Source organism: Leishmania martiniquensis, chromosome 33 (genome assembly GCF_017916325.1).
Source record: "Leishmania martiniquensis isolate LSCM1 chromosome 33, whole genome shotgun sequence".
NCBI lineage: Eukaryota > Euglenozoa > Kinetoplastea > Trypanosomatida > Trypanosomatidae > Leishmania > Leishmania martiniquensis.
The window spans coordinates 1,073,682-1,090,007 of NC_090168.1; the positions used below are offsets into that span (position 1 = coordinate 1,073,682).

A 16,326-nucleotide genomic window follows, 5' to 3' on the forward strand; every position below is an offset into this window, starting at 1 on the left:
TCCGTTCCTCTCTTTTTCTTGGACGTGTTTCCTGGGCTCGCGCTTCTCGACCTGTCTCTCCGCTGTTTTTTTTTTATCAAGTCTCTCACTCCGCGCCTTCTCCTTTCGCTTCCTCTCTCCCCTCGCACCGACGCCCCCCCCCGACACACACACACACACACCAAAGTTTCCAGAGAGCATCGCCTCAACTTTCCGTCGGTCAGCGCTCTCTTGTTGTCTTGCTGTGCCTATCAGTCTTTTCCACCTCACATATCACATCCAGATTAGCTACGGGGGGGGGAGGGTTGACGGCAATCACTGTTCCAACAACAGGCTCACCTCTTTGTGCTGGCGGTTGAGACCGGTGCAACAGTAATGCGCGCGCAGCAGCTCCTTGCCGCGAGGCCTGATGCAGGTGACGCTGCCCCGTGTGGCAACACCGACTCCCTCGATATGGTGTTTTCTACGAGCGGCTCGCTGTCGGCCACGTTTACATTTCCTTCCATCGCAGGGGGAGCAGCGCAGCCTATCCAGGATAGGCGGCCATCGAAGGGCGCGACATCTCTTACCATGGAGGTGGTGGTCATGGACTATCCCGCCACGATGGAGGCAGCAGCCGTTTCCTCGGAAGTAACCAGCTGCCCAGGTGCCGCTGAAGAAATGCAGGACCTTAAGCCGCCTTGGGGCACCACCTCGACTGAAGCTGCCGCCATCAGTGCCAGCGGCGGCGGAGCCGCGGCGAGCATGCGATTTCCCGCGGAGAGAGTGAAGGAGCAGAACTTCGAAGGTGGCCGCTTGCGGCACAATCCATGCAAGTCGGAGAGCTCATTTGCAGGTGCAGACTCGACACCTCTGCGAGCCACAGCGACTTCATCTCTTGGCCCGCACGGCATGAGCCACAGCGTTTCGGGTGGCGGGTGCCAGTTGCGCATCCCCAGTGCTCGCTTCGGAAAGGCGAGCCGCGGGGAATCAGTGACCTCCTTCCCGGCTGTCGGCGGCAGCAACCTTCCTGCCGAGGCGATGGGAAGCGTTCCGACCAGTCAGATCGCTGCTGGTCATCGCTACCGCGAAAACAGAAGGGCGAGCGACAACAGCCCTTCCTACCGTGATGGGTCAGAGGCCACCACCCTCGGGGGCGGTGCACCTTTTTTGCCTCCCACTCAAAGAGCCTTCCACGGCGACAGCTCTTTGTCGCCAGGACCTGGCTGCAGCAAGGCGCAACCGCTGATCCGTCAGTCTTCAACGCTGGGCACTGCCCCCCACAGCCCGAAGCAGCCTTACCCCTCCGCTGGACCATCGCCCATTGAAATGCGGACGCCCTCGTCGGGCGGGCCTGCTGCAAGTGCGACCCGGCTGAAGTTGCGCCCTTTCCGAGTGCCGCTCTCTATAGCTGCCGTCCTGAGCACCTTTTTCACCGTTATCCTTGTCGCTGCTCTCACCACAGTGCCTCTCAGCGCTGTTTCGATTCAGTCCGCCAGTTACGTCATGTCAACGCTCAGCGTCTCGCTCGCCGCTTCCTACACGCGTTCCGTGGAGGCGAGTATGCTGTTCCTGCCGAACGCGATCAGAGCCTACGCGTTCGCTTACATGGGCTCTGCGGAGATGCAGGCCTGGAACTGGACTGCGGCCGACATGCCGCAAGCGATGCGGCAGATGTGTCACACAGTCGCTGGCACCAGTCGAAACCCGACCCCTTCTCTGCTCTACATGTCCTTGAGCAGCCCGTACACAGGGTACAGCGCATTCTGCTCACAGCAGTACAGCAAAGACAACCTCATCGGCAACTATATAACAGACAACTCGTCTCAGCCGCGATACTACGTGAATGGCACCACATACAGCTACATCGAGCCCCACGTCGTGTACCCAGCCGTGAAGACAATGACGCCGTGGGAGTACACAGTGGACTTTGGGGGGACGGAGAACATTTGGCATAGCGTTGTGGTGCCGTGGTACAAGCAGTACAAGGCTAACGAAATACCGGGGACGACTGGAGGCTCTGCCGCTGCGTCCAAAGGGGCGTCGAACTCTACCGCGACCGTCGGCGAGCTGCCCATGACCTCAATTTTCAATCCTCTGAAGTACATGAGCGGGTACTGGCACGTCGTTACCCACAATAACGTGAGCATCATCACGTACACGTTCCCTTTCCTCGACTACGCCAAGAACCTGGCCGTCATCTCTGGTGCCCTGCATGTGGACGGCTTCGAGGCCCTGCACCCCGATGGGCTTATCGCTGCCAGCAGAACCGCCCGTGCCATGGTTGTTGATGCAACAAGTGGCCTTGTCTTTATCACCTCCTGGGGCCAGGACACGACGGTGCGGATGGACAACTGGAACACCTCGTGCAACTGCTCCCCTGGCGGCAACGGTATGCGAAGCGTATACGTGGAGGACATCACAGACCCACTCATGATCGCTGCTGTGAAGAACGTGGGCGGTCGGAAAGGCATCGCTGACGCTCCGATTGAGGTGGATCGGTGGGCGGGCCACTTCACTGTGAACAAAACGGGAAATTTTATGGTTCTTAGCCCTGTCTCTATTACCTCCAACTACTCCAACTTGAAGCTCGTCGTCATCTATGCGATGCGCGAGTGTGAGTTCATCGATTTCGTCAATCATGTGCAGCAAACCGCCGTCATCGCAGTCGTGACGGTGATGACTATTATTGTGCTGGTCGAGGTTTCTCTCATCTACCTGCTCGTGCAGCCGTTGCGTGGGGTGGCAGCGGGACTGCGCGCAGCCGCGGAGCTGCGCGACGGCAGCGAGTGCGTCGACTACGTCCCATCCCTCATCAAGGAGGTTGCGGAGATGCAGAACGACTTCCGTATTATGAACGCAAAGCTCATGCAGATGAAGACGTTTCTCCCCCAGGGAATGCTCGGCGCTCACATCATCGACGCCGACCCGCACGGCGCCAGTGACGCGGACTTGTTTGTCCGCCACACTTCGGCGACCCACATATGGGAAAGAGGCGGCATGTGTAGGCGGGTGTGCGAGGATGGTGGGTGCGGTAAACCAAGCGACAAGCTTGGCGTCTACAACAACGGCGACACCGGTGCGGCCCGACGCTGTAGCGAAAGGGGCGATGGCGAGTCGGGTAACGTGCTCCTGGTGACGGGTGCTGGCGATCGACCGCGGCAGAGCTGTCACCAGTCCGTGGCGATGGTGGCGAACCTGGGCTTGAATGACCGCGTGCTTCTGGAGGAGGTGAACCACTTTCGTCGGTGCTACTGCAGTACGATCGTTTTCTGCATGCACTTGATGGAGTCGGAGATCAGTGTAAAGTTCTTGAACCACCACTGCGTCTACTTCACAGAGGGCGTGCTGCCGTGCGTGCTGCGCTACGGTGGCATAGTGGAGCTGCAGCGGCCGGACTACATCGTTGTCAGCTTTGGCGCGCACAACAAGGTCGCGATGCATCAGAACCGCGCTGCGAAGTGCGCGCTGGAGGTGATGTACGTGCTGAACGCTACCACCCCTATCGGACCACGTGTTGGGTGCCTGATCGACGCCAGTGAGTACTACGTTGGCACCTGCGGCGCGGCGGACCGTAACGCGCTCGTAGCCTTCAGTCACAGTCTGGCGCCGAAGGGCGACCTTATTCGCGTGCTCAAGTCTGTGCAGACGCAGATCCTCCTCACACAGCGGCTCGCATCCACCCTGGATAGCTCGATGCTCGTCATGCCGGTAGACTGCATGATTCTGAACCCGATCGGTAAGAAGGAGGTTATCCTATACGAGCTACGTGGGCACGTTGACATGCTGCCGTGGAATGTGCCTGTGGGGATGGTGCGCCAGGTCATCCGTGCCGTGCGCATGGGCTTTACTCATATGCTCAAGGGGAACTATGGCAAAGCACTTGAGGTACTGCAGCCGTACGAGACGACGGAGCTACAAGCGGCACGGCTTGCCTTCATGTGCCATATTTTTATAGCGCGCAATATTCACCGCCCGTTTGTGCGGTCCGTCACGCGCCTTACTTTTTCTGAGGTGCGCTTCGCCGGCTACACCGAGAGCGGGCCCATGGTGCAGGCTGAGTCGCAAGCGAGCGGCGCCTCCCTCAGCGCTCAAGGGCACCACAGTCTCAGCGATGGTTCGATGGAGGCCATAAATCCACTCGGCACCGGCTGTGGCATCGGCGGCGGCGCCTCATCCTTAGCGTTTTCGCCCTTCAGCAAAGACGTTGACCCAATGAAGCTTCTGACGCCGTCGCCGACGCTGCGGTTGGTTGTGGGGGCCCCGTTGAGCTCTTACTTGCCGAGCAAGGGAGGCTCGGAGGGGGCGCGTGAGGTGAGCATGACGGCCGGCGCCGTGCGGAGCTTCGCCCATGCCAGCAAAGGCCCTCTGACCCTGCAGAAGAGTGGCACCCCCGCCGAAGAGGCGCTTCGACAGGGAGAATCGAGAGGGGTAACTGCCTTCGCGGCCGCCATGGATGAAGGCGAGACGGCACTATTCGAGTTGTTTGTGGAAGATCAGCCCGACGACGACGATGCAGATGATGGGGAGATTGGTGCGGAAGGGATGGATAGCGAGTCGGGCAAGGTGGATCATTACGGCTGTCGCGGGAAGGCGAAGAGCGGCAGCGGCAGCGGCGGTGGAGAGCTGCGAATGGAGAGTGCGACCGCGGCAACGATGGCCACGAGTGGCGCGATGCGTCTTCCCCGAAAAGGCGAGCTACCCCTATTCTTCAACGACTATGAAGGCAACGCGTGGCGCCGCTCCTGCGACGTACTCGGCACTGGTGCTTTTTCTACCGTGTACCGCGGTTTGTCCATGTCCGGCAACCTGGTCGCCCTCAAATGTTTCCAGCTCGGCGCACGAAACATTGAAGTGCACGCGATTGTGGACGAGGTGCGGCTGTTTGCGAACCTGCACCACGAGAACGTGGTGCAGTACCTCAGCTTATACGTCTCGGAGTCGTACGTGATCGAGATCATGGAGTTGGTACCGGGCGGCTCCCTCGACACACTCCTCAAGAGCTTTGGCTCGCTCCGCCCAGAGTCGGTGCGACGCTACCTGCGAGACATTGTGCGTGGCTTGAACTATCTGCATACGGCGAACATCGTGCACTGCGACATCAAGCCGCACAACGTACTCCTCGCCATGGACGGGCAGTGCAAGCTGAGTGACTTCGGCTCTGCCATTGCCAGGGCGACATCATCCATCTGCAAGATCGACGACGTCCTGGAGATGCGGGGTACGCCAGGCTACATGGCACCTGAGGTGGCCCGCGGCGATGTGCCGACCATGAAGAGCGACGTGTACTCACTCGGAATTACCATTTTAGACCTGCTCACCGGTAAGTTGCCATGGGACTACGTCGATGCTGTCACCCCGAGACTGTCACGGAAGCTAAAGCGAACCAAGAGTGCTGCGGAGTACCACGCATCGCAGCAGCTGACGAGCCTCCCCTTTGCGCTGAGTGGTGCACCGGTCGCGGACGGCGTCGCCACACAGGCGGGTACCATGATGTCGGAAAGAGAGCTGAACTCGGGGCTTGCTGCCATTCAGATGACTTTGGGTGGGCGCGTCACGGATAGCCGTCTTTCGGTGAGCACGCTGCTGAACATGAGCAACACACAACCGTTAGCTTCCGTGGGCGTGGGGGTGTGTGGGCTTGGTGGTGGTCCGCTCTCCGCAGAAAAATACAGCGGTGAGGCGAAGCCCGACTTCAGATGTTCGACACTTGGCCACAGTGGCGGAGCTCTCGAAGAACGGAATTCCAACTCGCCTTTCAGGGCGCTAGCAGGCACGCGGGAGGAGGGAGCTTCGGCGGCTGCCGCCTGCCTGAGCGCCACCACCGCGCTGGACCTTGCACGTTTTCCTTCGAGCGCCACGGCTGCGGAGGATGTGGTAGCCGAAGGAAGCGACGCAGACGGCCTCGGTGCGCCGTTCGGTAGTCTCCAGCAGTGGCCCCTTTGCATGAATCCGAGCCGGTGGCAGCACCAAGGCAGCGCAGCTTCCCCATCGTCTGCCTCGCGGTCCCCCTCTGAGCTCATGACTCCCTCGCTTCTCCAGAACCGACGCTATGCCACGTCGCGTCACCGCGAGCCCATCGAACAGGTCCTCCGAAACGCCACGCAACTTGTTGTGCTCATTGGTCGTGGGCTGGTTGTGCCGCACATCCCTGATGCCCTGGAGGAGGACGTGAAAGATTTCCTGGAGATGTGTTTGAAGCCCGACCCGGCAGAGCGTGCTTCCATGTCAGAGCTGATGCTTCACCCATGGCTGATGTAGAAAAATGAACCGCGGAGAACACCGAGTGCGCTGAAGGGTATGAAGCTACGGCATGCTAGGAGGGCGAGGTGCAGGCTGCTGTGCGCGCGCCACTCGCTCATCTTCAATGACAGAGTCGCTTGTGTAACTTTCCCTATATAATGATGTAGGCCCCTTCCCGCCTCCTCCCGCCTCTCCACCTACTTACCGACGAGGCTCCCCCCCTCAAAAAGGAAAAAGAACCTTGCACGCAGGCGTATGTGCGCATGTTCATCGCTAGAGACTGCGTGGGAGCCGGTGCTCAGATGACCGCGTTGGCGGTGCCACAGCGCGTGCCTGGCGCTGCGTCACCCCCGCACTGCCACCACGCGTGCTGCGGTGCGTGGCAGTGCCGGGGGCGGTGTGATAGCTAAGGAGCTTTTAATGAAAGAAGCGACGTCTCGATGAAGAAAAAAAAGAGGATAATATCAGAACGTATCTCCGATCGCCAGTGGATGGCACTCCTTCCTCAGCGCCGAGGGCTCGCGTTTTCTTCCGGACAAACGCGCTGTCTCTTTTCCGTTTCTGTGCGGCCCTACCCCTCCCAATAGCGGACCATGTTGGGCAAGATGCATCGAGGGAAGACGTGCCCTCATCACATCATGCCTGTCGACCCCTTTTCGCTGCCCCCTCGCATCTCGCGTTTTCCGTCTCGTCGTGCCTCGCTCCCGCGCGCTTTCTCTGCATAGAGTGTGAGTGAGTGAGAGGCGCAAACATCGAGGCTAAAGCTGCGACAGAGAGAGAACGGGAACAAAAAAAATCACAGTGAACGACGACTGCCGCCCACTCAACAGCTAATGAGGGTACTCGTCTGCGGTGGTGTGGGGTACATTGGGACGCACTTTGTGCGTGAGCTGTTGCGTCACAGCGCCCACGATGTCATTATTGCCGACAGTCTCGAGGCTACTCAGGGCTCCGATGTCCACGTGGACACGGAGAAGAACTATGCTGCGCGCCACCCCGGCATAAACTTGGAGGAGGTGAAGAAGAGCGGCCACCGCTTTGCGAAGCTGGAGGTGGGCGATGTGCGGGACGCCGGCTTTCTCGATCGCGTCTTCACCACGCATGCCCCCATCGATGCCGTAGTGCATATGTGTGCGTACATTGTGGTGCCAGAGAGCGTGCACGACCCGCTGCGGTACTACGACAACAACGTCGTTGGCATGCTGCGCATCTTACAGGCCATGCGTAAGCACAAGTGCGACAAGCTCATTCTTTCCAGCACGGCCGCCCTCTTCGGCAACCCTTATGCTCATGTGAAGGGTGGCTCGACTGACGAGCCGGACCCTATGGAACCTATCCGCCCCGATGCTAAGCGCCTTCCAGAGAGCCCCTATGGAACGACGAAGATGGTGGACGAGCTCATGCTGCAGGACTGCGCTGCGGCTTACGGCATTAAGAGTGTGTGCCTGCGCTACTTCAACGCCTGCGGCGCTGACGCCGAGGGTGACATTGGTGAGACCCACGAGCCTGAGACGCATCTTATCCCCCTCATCCTACGCGTCCCGCTGGCGGACAAGATCAACGCGTACAACGCGGTGCACCATCCGGACCGCAAGAAAGTGAACGACTACATCTCTGTCTTTGGCACTGACTACCCGACGCCAGACGGCACGTGCATTCGTGACTACGTGCACGTGAAGGATTTGTCCTCGGCCCACGTGCGGGCGCTGGACTACCTCGCAAGGCTGACTCCAGCCGACAAGGACAAGTTCTTCTCGGCGTTCAACCTTGGAACGTCAAAGGGGTACTCAGTGCGCGAAGTCATCGAGGCGGCTCGACGGGTGACGGGGCACCCGATTCCGGAGAAGGAGGAGAAGCGCCGCGACGGCGATCCGCCGGTGCTCGTGGCGTCCGGCGAGGAGGCTGCGCAGGCTCTCGGGTGGACGCTGGAGTATGACTCAATCGACAAGATCATCGCGTCTGCGTGGAATTTCCACAGCCACCACCCTGTCGGCTACGAGTCTCCCTGAGAGGGGCCGATACACCTGCACCGGCGTAAGGAGCTGCGAAGGCACCTTGAGAGCAACAAGGAGCCCCTGCTACACGTACATGAAGGCTCTTATGTACCCACCGGCTCGTTTGCTCTCCTTGAGCAGCGTTGCCCTTTAGCATAAATACGGACTCTCTTGACGATGGACAATCCCGTGTGCTTGTCCGGGGCGGATGGGGTCTCGCCTTCTCTGTATGATTCGCGCACCATTGTCTCTCTGGGGTCACCCCTCTACCACGGCGTCCTCTTTTTTCTTATTCATCGATGGGGGTGCGCGCATTGCTGCATTGCATGTCGACATACGTCCGCGGACCTTCCAGGCTCAGAGTTAGAGGACATTCCTCGTCGCTTTCGCGTCTGCTCTTATGCCGGGCCTCTTTTGTCATCGAGTCCTCGCACTGCCTGCCACCCGCCTCCAACGCTGTCACGCGCCTCCGTGCGCGTGGTGGCAGTGCGGGGGCGACGCAGCGCCAGGCACGCGCTGTGGCACGGCCAACACAGTCATCTGAGCACCCACTCTCACGCAGTCTCTAGTGACGCATGTGCACACATACCGCCTCGCAGGCGGCCTCACAGCCCGCCCACCAGCCTCCCAGGGCGTCACGCCCTGCGTCCACCTCGGCGCGGCTCCGGCTGCACACCACCACGAGGCAGTGGGTGGGCCGAGTGGGATGCGCTCGAGTCCTGCTGACGCTCTGCCCACCATTCGGATGGCGCAGACGTGCCCACGGTCGCATGTGGCCCGGGGGGCAGCGCCATCCAGGCCTCGGCCGCCGACATGCGCAGCGGGGGCGTCGCTCTGATCTCCGCACGTCGCACATGGTCGGCCCTGCCACCACGAGAGGGGGCGGCTCGGCGCCCGCAGGGGTAGAGGGAAAGAGCGGCTGCCTGGCCTCCGTCCGCAGAGAGTGGGGCGCCGCACCACCGCAAGGGCACGGCGCGCTGAGGTGTCGCACTTCTGTGACTGTGAGGAGAGATGGCTAGACGGAAGGAAGCGGCATGGAATCGAATCTATTCCATGGCGCACATATATGCATAGGGAACTCAGCTCATCGAAAGAGAATGCGGCCATCCGTATCTCTGTTTGCCTCTGCGGGAGCGCGAAAGGCGCCGCACTTGTTTTTTTTTCAGCGCTCAATTTCACTTTTTTTACTCATTGACAATGACAGAGGAGGCGGTGTGAGGAGAGGCGAAGAGAGGTAGTAGTAGAGGGCGGTGGTGGGGTCAAGGTGCGAGTGGAATCTCGCGTGTGGGTCGCTGAGAGGCTTGTCACGCGAGGGCGGCTATAGGTGCATCGCCATCTCTTGCCGGTCGCTGCCTCTCCCTCTAGTCGAGCTCCCACGGGCTGCGCATTTTTCCTTCCCTTTCTCTTTCCCTCCCACGTCTCCTTTCGTCTGGAGGACGTTTTGCCGGTAGCGATCCGTTTGCTGTGGCAGTCCTCCGTTGTGTACCGATTTTGTGTCACGCATCGTCTGCGTATGTGTGCTCGCATGTGTCTTTGTGTGTACAAGCGCGAATCTGCCTAGGCGTTTGTTTCGGGCGGAAGCATGTGAGCTTCGCATGACCGTCGTTCGGGCTCTCCATTTCTTTTCTCGGTGGGCGGTGTAGGATGCCACTGGACCATTCGGTGTGCAGACGTGTCTTCAAGGCTCCTTCCTTCAACATCATCTCTTGACTCTCTCTTTTCTTCTGCGACAGTTTGTGAGGGACTTTGGAGACCGCCGCCGCTGCAGGAGGTGATGTGGTCTCCTCCCCTCTCTCCCCCTCTCCCTCAAGCCGTTCTTTGCTTCTCTTCGGCGCATGTACTTATATACGGATGCTGTGCTGCCGACTTCCAGGGGCACGTTCAGGCGAGCGAGAGTGCCATTTCGAGCACAGGGCGGCGTTGCGTGAACGAGGAGACGCAGAAGGCGCCGTTGTTGGAGGAGAAAACTTGTTGAACACAAAGGTCGCAAGCGAGCACGTATGGGGTGGGGTAGTGAGATGACGTGCAGCGCGCTTGTGGCGACGCTGACCACCGTACACATTACCTATAGCGTCGTTAGCTGCTGGCGTGGCATCCCCTCCACCTCCTCATCTCTCTATCGTTTGTGCCGCTGGATTTTGTATAGGAAACCGGCCTTATCGAGTGAAGCGCCGGCACCGCACCCCACTTATGTTCTCATACCGTCTTCTGTAAGGCTGTCTCCTTCTCAATTTTCGTAGCGTGCTCAGGCGCAGATGCACACCTGCCCACCCACAGGCGGCAGCACGAACACTCCATGTCGCCGATGGTCTCCGTTACAGGATGGCTGCCTTGATTCAGGTGACTTGGCATCTGCGCAGCCGTGCGTAATGCTGAGCAGGGAAAGCCGCGCATCACCAAGTGTGGAACCGGAGACGAGCGCACATGCACGAATGGGGCTCTCTTGAGCGGTGACCTTTTTTTCCCCTCTCCTTCTGATTGCCTCTCTCTTTCTCTCTCTTTTCCTCGCGGCTTCCACTTCGATCCCCTTGCCATACTGGAGGGGGAGCGGCCATCCCCTTCCACCTCCTCCCCTTCGACGCACACAATCGCATTCCCCTCCCCCCTAACACGCCCCTATTGGTGTTGGTGTGGCCAAGCAACATGCGGCTTGCAAAGATGCCCTTGCTGCCTCTCTTCTTCTCCCCGCAAGCGCCTCATGTTCTCTTGGCCATAAAATGCGCAAGGTCACGTTGCTGCGAGTGGCATCAGAGGCATGAGCGGAGGCAGCGCGTGCTTGCGGAAAGGATGGCATCAACGGACATTTCCAGCCCCATGATGAGGCGAGGAGCGACTTGCCGCTCTTTTTCGGGACGGCGCCATCGCGCGCTGTGTGTAAAACGCCGCTCTGAGGAGGAAAGCCCGCACTTGTGCGCGCTGCGATGCAGCCGCGCCTTCGTCAAGTCTCGCTCGCTGTCTCCAGATGACCCCTTCGGTGAGCGCAGCAGCTGGGAGGACCCGAGCGATGGCATCTATGCTGCGTGGAAAGACGTCGACCAGGAGGCTTTTGTAAATGCCGCGGGGAGCCAGGAAGTTCGCCAGGCGCATTTCGGGCCTGAGTGGGCTCGATTAAGCACGGTTGGCCGTATGTCTGTAAAGAAGATGCGAGAAGATCAAAAAGTGCGGCACGCGCCGCCGCCGGGAGTGGCTGATGAAGAGGCCGAAGGCGCTGAGGTAACTGTCGCGGCGTCCGCGTCTTTGACCCAGCGCTACCCCACAGCAGAGGAGCTGCACGAGTCAGATTTGAGGCAGCGCCGCCGGCTGCTGAAGCGTAGTTACAGCAGCTACGAGGCCTTTGTAGAGCACGAGCTCGGCGGCGGCGAAGGTTCTCTAGAAGCGGAGGATGGCCTTGCCTCTGCTGAAGAGATGGGACTTCACCGAGATTTCAAGGCAGAGCTGCACTCGGCCGCGTCTATGGAGGATGCGTTCTCGGCTGTGGTAGGCCTTGACGGACGCGACCGCATGGCTCAGCGCAGCGTCGAGCGCGCGGCGCTGGAGGCACTGGAGGCGGCCGAGGTAGCAGAAAGAGTGCCGCTGCCGCCTTTCATGCTTGCGCCGGACACCGGTAACACTGCTGTGGCACCGACACTCGCGTTAGCGAGTCTGACCCTCGCCCCCACCACATCAGGGCCCATGACACCAGAGATGAGCGCCTCGAAGGCGGCGATCTATACGCGCTTCGGGACTTCGTGCTCGACGACTGGCGATGCCTCGGAGTCAGCTTTGACTTATGCGTCTGCAACTGCCAGCGGCATCCCTGCCCAGGTTGTGCGGCAGGTTCTGGGCTCCCTCGGCGCTCCACATGGTGATCTTCGCCTCCCCCTCAGCGATCCCATGCGTTGGGGCACAGAGGACATCGTACTGTTTCTTACAATTATGGAGCGACCGCCCCTCTGTGCCAGGGTCGGCAACGTGCCGGAGTCATCAGCGTGTTCGACAATGGACGACACCATGTGCGACGCATTCCGCATGGCACGTGTAACGGGTGAGACGCTGCTAAATGTGGTGGTACCGCCTCGGCTGTTTCGGCTCATGCGCCAATGGCACCTCCGTCGACAGGATGTCGTGCTCAAAGCTTGGAAGCTGCGGGGAGACATGATGGGGGCGCCAGCGAGGGCGACGGACAGCCGTCTTCCAGATGATGTAGTGCAAAGGGCTGTGGCGGAGGGCTGCGAGGGGCTGGCAGAGGCGGTGGAGCAGCTGGACAGTACCCTCATTCAAGAGACCATTCTTCTCTGTTTTCGGTATGGCCACTGACAGTTCATGTGTGCCGCGCTCTGTGTGGCTCCCGACCTGCTGCGCCTGTGTACCAGGGCACGTGCGCTTCACGCCTACTCTACAGGCTTCTCTTTGCCCCTCCTTGCCCCGTCGTGTGAGTGAGGGGCTACGACGGTGGTGGTGGTGGCTGCTGGAACTTGGGCGCTACACATCCGTAGAGAGGGCATTGGCGTGCCTTCGCTGCGTGCTGCTTGGGTGTGTGTGTGTGTGTGCGTGTGTGTGTGTGTCTGGTACGCCCCTACGGGGGCAGGACGAACCGAAGGAGTGGAAAGGGTGACCAAAAACGCATCAGAAGAGGAGATCGTTCGGCACAGGTGCTGCCGCCCTGCGCGGGAGCAAAGAGGCAACGCCGCGCCTCACTATACTCGGGTGCGGTGGCGGTGCTCTCCGCCCCTTGCTGTGTATGCGAGGTATGAGGCCAGAAAACAGAGAGGAATCCTGCGATGGGGGGCCGGCAGCAAACGCGCCAATACTGCCCCCCTCCTCCCCTCTCTCTCCCCTCCCCCTCCCCCCATCGTCGTTTTGTGCCTTAGTCAGGACGATGCGCTGCCTCGTCCTCGCAGGAGAGGGGGACAGGGGGTAAGAAGGAGCCGACCCTCGCTTTTGTGCTCTATCGCGCATATCCGGTGCTTTCAGCGTTGCCCTGCACGGCTGCTCGGCCTCCGCCGCGTCTTCGAGGAGAGCGCATGGGCATGGCCCTTGTGCGATCAATGAACCCCCTCACTGGTAACAGCGCCGCCCGCGTTTGCTGGTGCGCAGTCGTAAAACCTGTTGCCGACTGCTCTCTGCGCTTTCTTCTTTATGCTCTCTGGCTGAGCGAGAGGTCGACAGACGCAAGCGCTTTCTGCAAGGTATGCGCGGTGATTCTTGTGCCATCACAGAAGCTGCATGCGTCGTACAGACCCACGCCCCTTGCCACTCACATACAGCCGGGCACGGTAGAGACCGATAGAGCCGGCAACGCCTGAGACACTACCCTTCCGTAGCCAGGTGTGACCCACCTCGTGCAGGGACGTCCGATCCGCACCTACCGTTAACACAGCTAGTCGGCTACACGCGCTTCTACTCCATTCGGCACCAGCATAGAAGAAAAAAATCAAAGATCAATCCTATGGCGGCTACTTCCGGGGTACCGGAGCCGTGGGCTCGCATCTCCAGCTACTACGCATCCACTCGCAAGAGCATCAATATCCTCGTCGCACCGACGGCAGACGCGGCTGCCGCTTCGCTCAGCCTGACGTACCTCATGAAGGTGTTCCTATTCCCCTTCAAGTTGCATCCGACAGGCTCCTACGATGAGTTGCGATGGTTCATAGAGCAGACGAACTTTGCACAGGACAGCGAACGTGACGATGACAGAAGCCCCCGCATCGGCGACCTCTATGTTCTTGTGGGTCTTGGTGCCCCCGTTCTGCTGGAGGACTACTTTGACTTCACGCGGCACATCGTCATTGTCTTGGACGCCTACCGCCCTTTTCACCTTGGCAATTTGCGCCGCGAAGACGGCGACCGCTGCATCATCTGGGGCAGCGACTGCATACAGGCGGAGGTGGATGCCTTCTTTCGCAAGCAGCGCGCTAAGGAGGCGCGGCGGCGGCGGCGGAACCGCCGCCGCCAGGACATGAAGCGCCATCGCCGTCACACGCGCTCCTCTCACGCACGAGTGCGGCACCACCGCACTGAGGACGGTGGCATGCAGGACGACATGCGAAAGAGCGGTGAGCACTCTCTCGATGGCGCACCCGACGACGATGATGTCTACAGCGATGGGAGCATCATTAGCACCAGTACTGTCAGCGACGAGGACGAGACTTCAGACTCCGATGGTGACGCCGATATCGACCTCTTCGATGGCGAGGACGACGACGCCACCCCGTCGCAGAGCCAGGATCGTGTGGACTGGCGCAGCGCCCATGGAGAGGTGCCGGAGTACTTGGAGGCCCTCTATTACGCCTGCTCCTGTGCCGGTCGAAGCAGCGCGTTGGAGGTGTACGATCTGTCGGTCCTTTTGCACCGCTTCAACGACGCGATCCTCTGGCACGCCGCTGTTGGCGTCTGTGATTTGTATCTGCGCCGTCTGGTCGACTACAGCGCGTACCTGGTGGAAATGGCACCGCTGCAAGAGGCTGTCTCTCTTCAGCAGAGCGTGCGGCGCGGTATTCTACGTGACCGTACGGAGGAGGCGGCCAACGGCTATGACCAGGCTTCCACAAATAGCATGCAGCTGAGCAACCGAGAGGAGGAACAGCTCCACCTGTTGCGTCACTCCACCCTTTGGGACGCCATCTGGTACGAACCGCAAGTGGCAAGCGCGCTCGACCTCCATCACATAGAGGACGGCCGCCCGCGGCTGAGTCAGCTCCTCGCAAGTCGCTGTGGTGTGTCTATCGCAATGGCGCAGCGACCTTGGCGCGAGGTGCCTGCCGACGTGGCCAGCGAAGCTTTGTGTCGCGTACTGGCCGAGTTGCAGAGCTGGGTTAATGCTCAGGGTAACGCCACTGCTTACAGGAGTCGTATACGGTGTATCTCTCGCAAGATAGGCTACAGCACTGCAGTCTCCACGTTCGACGTGTGCAAGCTCTTCACGGCTGAGATGGCAGCAATACCGCCGGCGTCGGTGCACGTCGTTGACGGGCCCACAGAGCTGGCGAGCCGGGCACCTGAGGAGGTGGCGGTGTTGGTGCAGCGAAAGCTGGCCGAGTTTCAACGACGCCAATTCTGGCGCGCAAGTGCGGTGCTGGACGTGGACCCGAACGAGAAGCTGTTCAACGAAGCTCTAGCGGGGTCGCTGTCGCTGCAGCAGGCCGTGGCTGACGCTACGAGCTCCATGATGCAGCCCGGCAACGTGCAGAGCAGCACTGGGATTCACTACGCGCTGCCGCTGGACCCGTCCAAGATCTCGCCGACGCTGGAAACCTTCTGCACCGTGCGGCGACTGTCTGTGTTGGCGGAGCGACTCTTCTTCACACTTTCGATCAGCCGACGGCGTGACCGGCGCGGCGTGACGGTGCTGCGGCCTCTCATCCTCTCCTGCGCGCTGCCGCAGGCACGCCTCACGACCCCGTCTACAGCGAGCAGCGGCAGCGGAAGCGGCTTACCGTCTGGACTCGGCATGGATGCCTTGGCACCTGCTGCAGCCTTGAGCGAAACACAGGGTCTTGTGACTTCAGCGTCAACGGTGGCAGTCGCCGGTGGTGCTTCCATAGGTGGCGGTGCGCAGGTTGAGGACACGGCTGAGTACGTCGTCGTGCTCACCCACGGCGGCAACACTGGTGCTGGCATGCTCCCACTCCTTCCCATGTATCGCTTTGCCCAGTGCATCGAAGACGAGCACTTCAGCACGCCACCGCGCCACCTCTTTGTGGAGCGGAATGCGGTGCAGCTGCGTGGTCGTGAGGGAACGACCTACCTTGTTGAGCGTATGCTGCTGTCGTCGGTGAAAACGACAATACCGCGGCACGAGTTTAGCAAGCGACGCGCGCTCGCAGCGGACGAGTACGATGCCGAGGGTACTGAGGGCGAAGTTGTGGAAGTGGTAGACTAGCGAGCCACGGGGAGAGGCGGCGGAGGATTCGGCTGTTTGCCGCGCCTCCCCACCCCATCCTCCCGCCGGCATCTACGAAGTTTTGCGCGCTCCATGTCGGCGCCATGAAGGGTGATGTTGTGTGCGTGCGCGCTCCTGCGGCCTTTTCATTGCTAGTTGGTGGCACTCTGATTTACCCTTTCGGCTTTGCCATAGATGCTGCCACTCCTTTCTCCCCTCTCTCGGTGTGCACGCTGCCGCCTCTTTGGCTTCACAGTCTCTATTCACGTA

At 60.4% G+C, this 16,326-nt stretch overlaps 4 protein-coding genes across 4 annotated transcripts; all 4 read left to right on the forward strand.

Moving 5' to 3' along the window:
* Positions 1–354: 354 nt before the first annotated feature.
* On the forward strand, positions 355–6,219 carry LSCM1_02736 (uncharacterized protein; the record flags this gene model as incomplete). The annotated part of the gene is made up of 1 exon (XM_067320311.1): positions 355–6,219. One exon carries the CDS (start codon positions 355–357, stop codon positions 6,217–6,219), a length of 5,865 nt encoding a protein of 1,954 aa, XP_067175686.1.
* An 815-nt stretch (positions 6,220–7,034) lies between these two features.
* Positions 7,035–8,210, forward strand: LSCM1_02737 (uncharacterized protein; the record flags this gene model as incomplete). Its single annotated transcript, XM_067320312.1, has 1 exon — positions 7,035–8,210. One exon carries the CDS (start codon positions 7,035–7,037, stop codon positions 8,208–8,210), a length of 1,176 nt encoding a protein of 391 aa, XP_067175687.1.
* Positions 8,211–10,982: 2,772 nt separating this feature from the next.
* On the forward strand, positions 10,983–12,491 carry LSCM1_02738 (uncharacterized protein; the record flags this gene model as incomplete). Its single annotated transcript, XM_067320313.1, has 1 exon — positions 10,983–12,491. One exon carries the CDS (start codon positions 10,983–10,985, stop codon positions 12,489–12,491), a length of 1,509 nt encoding a protein of 502 aa, XP_067175688.1.
* Positions 12,492–13,623: 1,132 nt separating this feature from the next.
* On the forward strand, positions 13,624–16,056 carry LSCM1_02739 (uncharacterized protein; the record flags this gene model as incomplete). Its single annotated transcript, XM_067320314.1, has 1 exon — positions 13,624–16,056. One exon carries the CDS (start codon positions 13,624–13,626, stop codon positions 16,054–16,056), a length of 2,433 nt encoding a protein of 810 aa, XP_067175689.1.
* Positions 16,057–16,326: the final 270 nt, after the last annotated feature.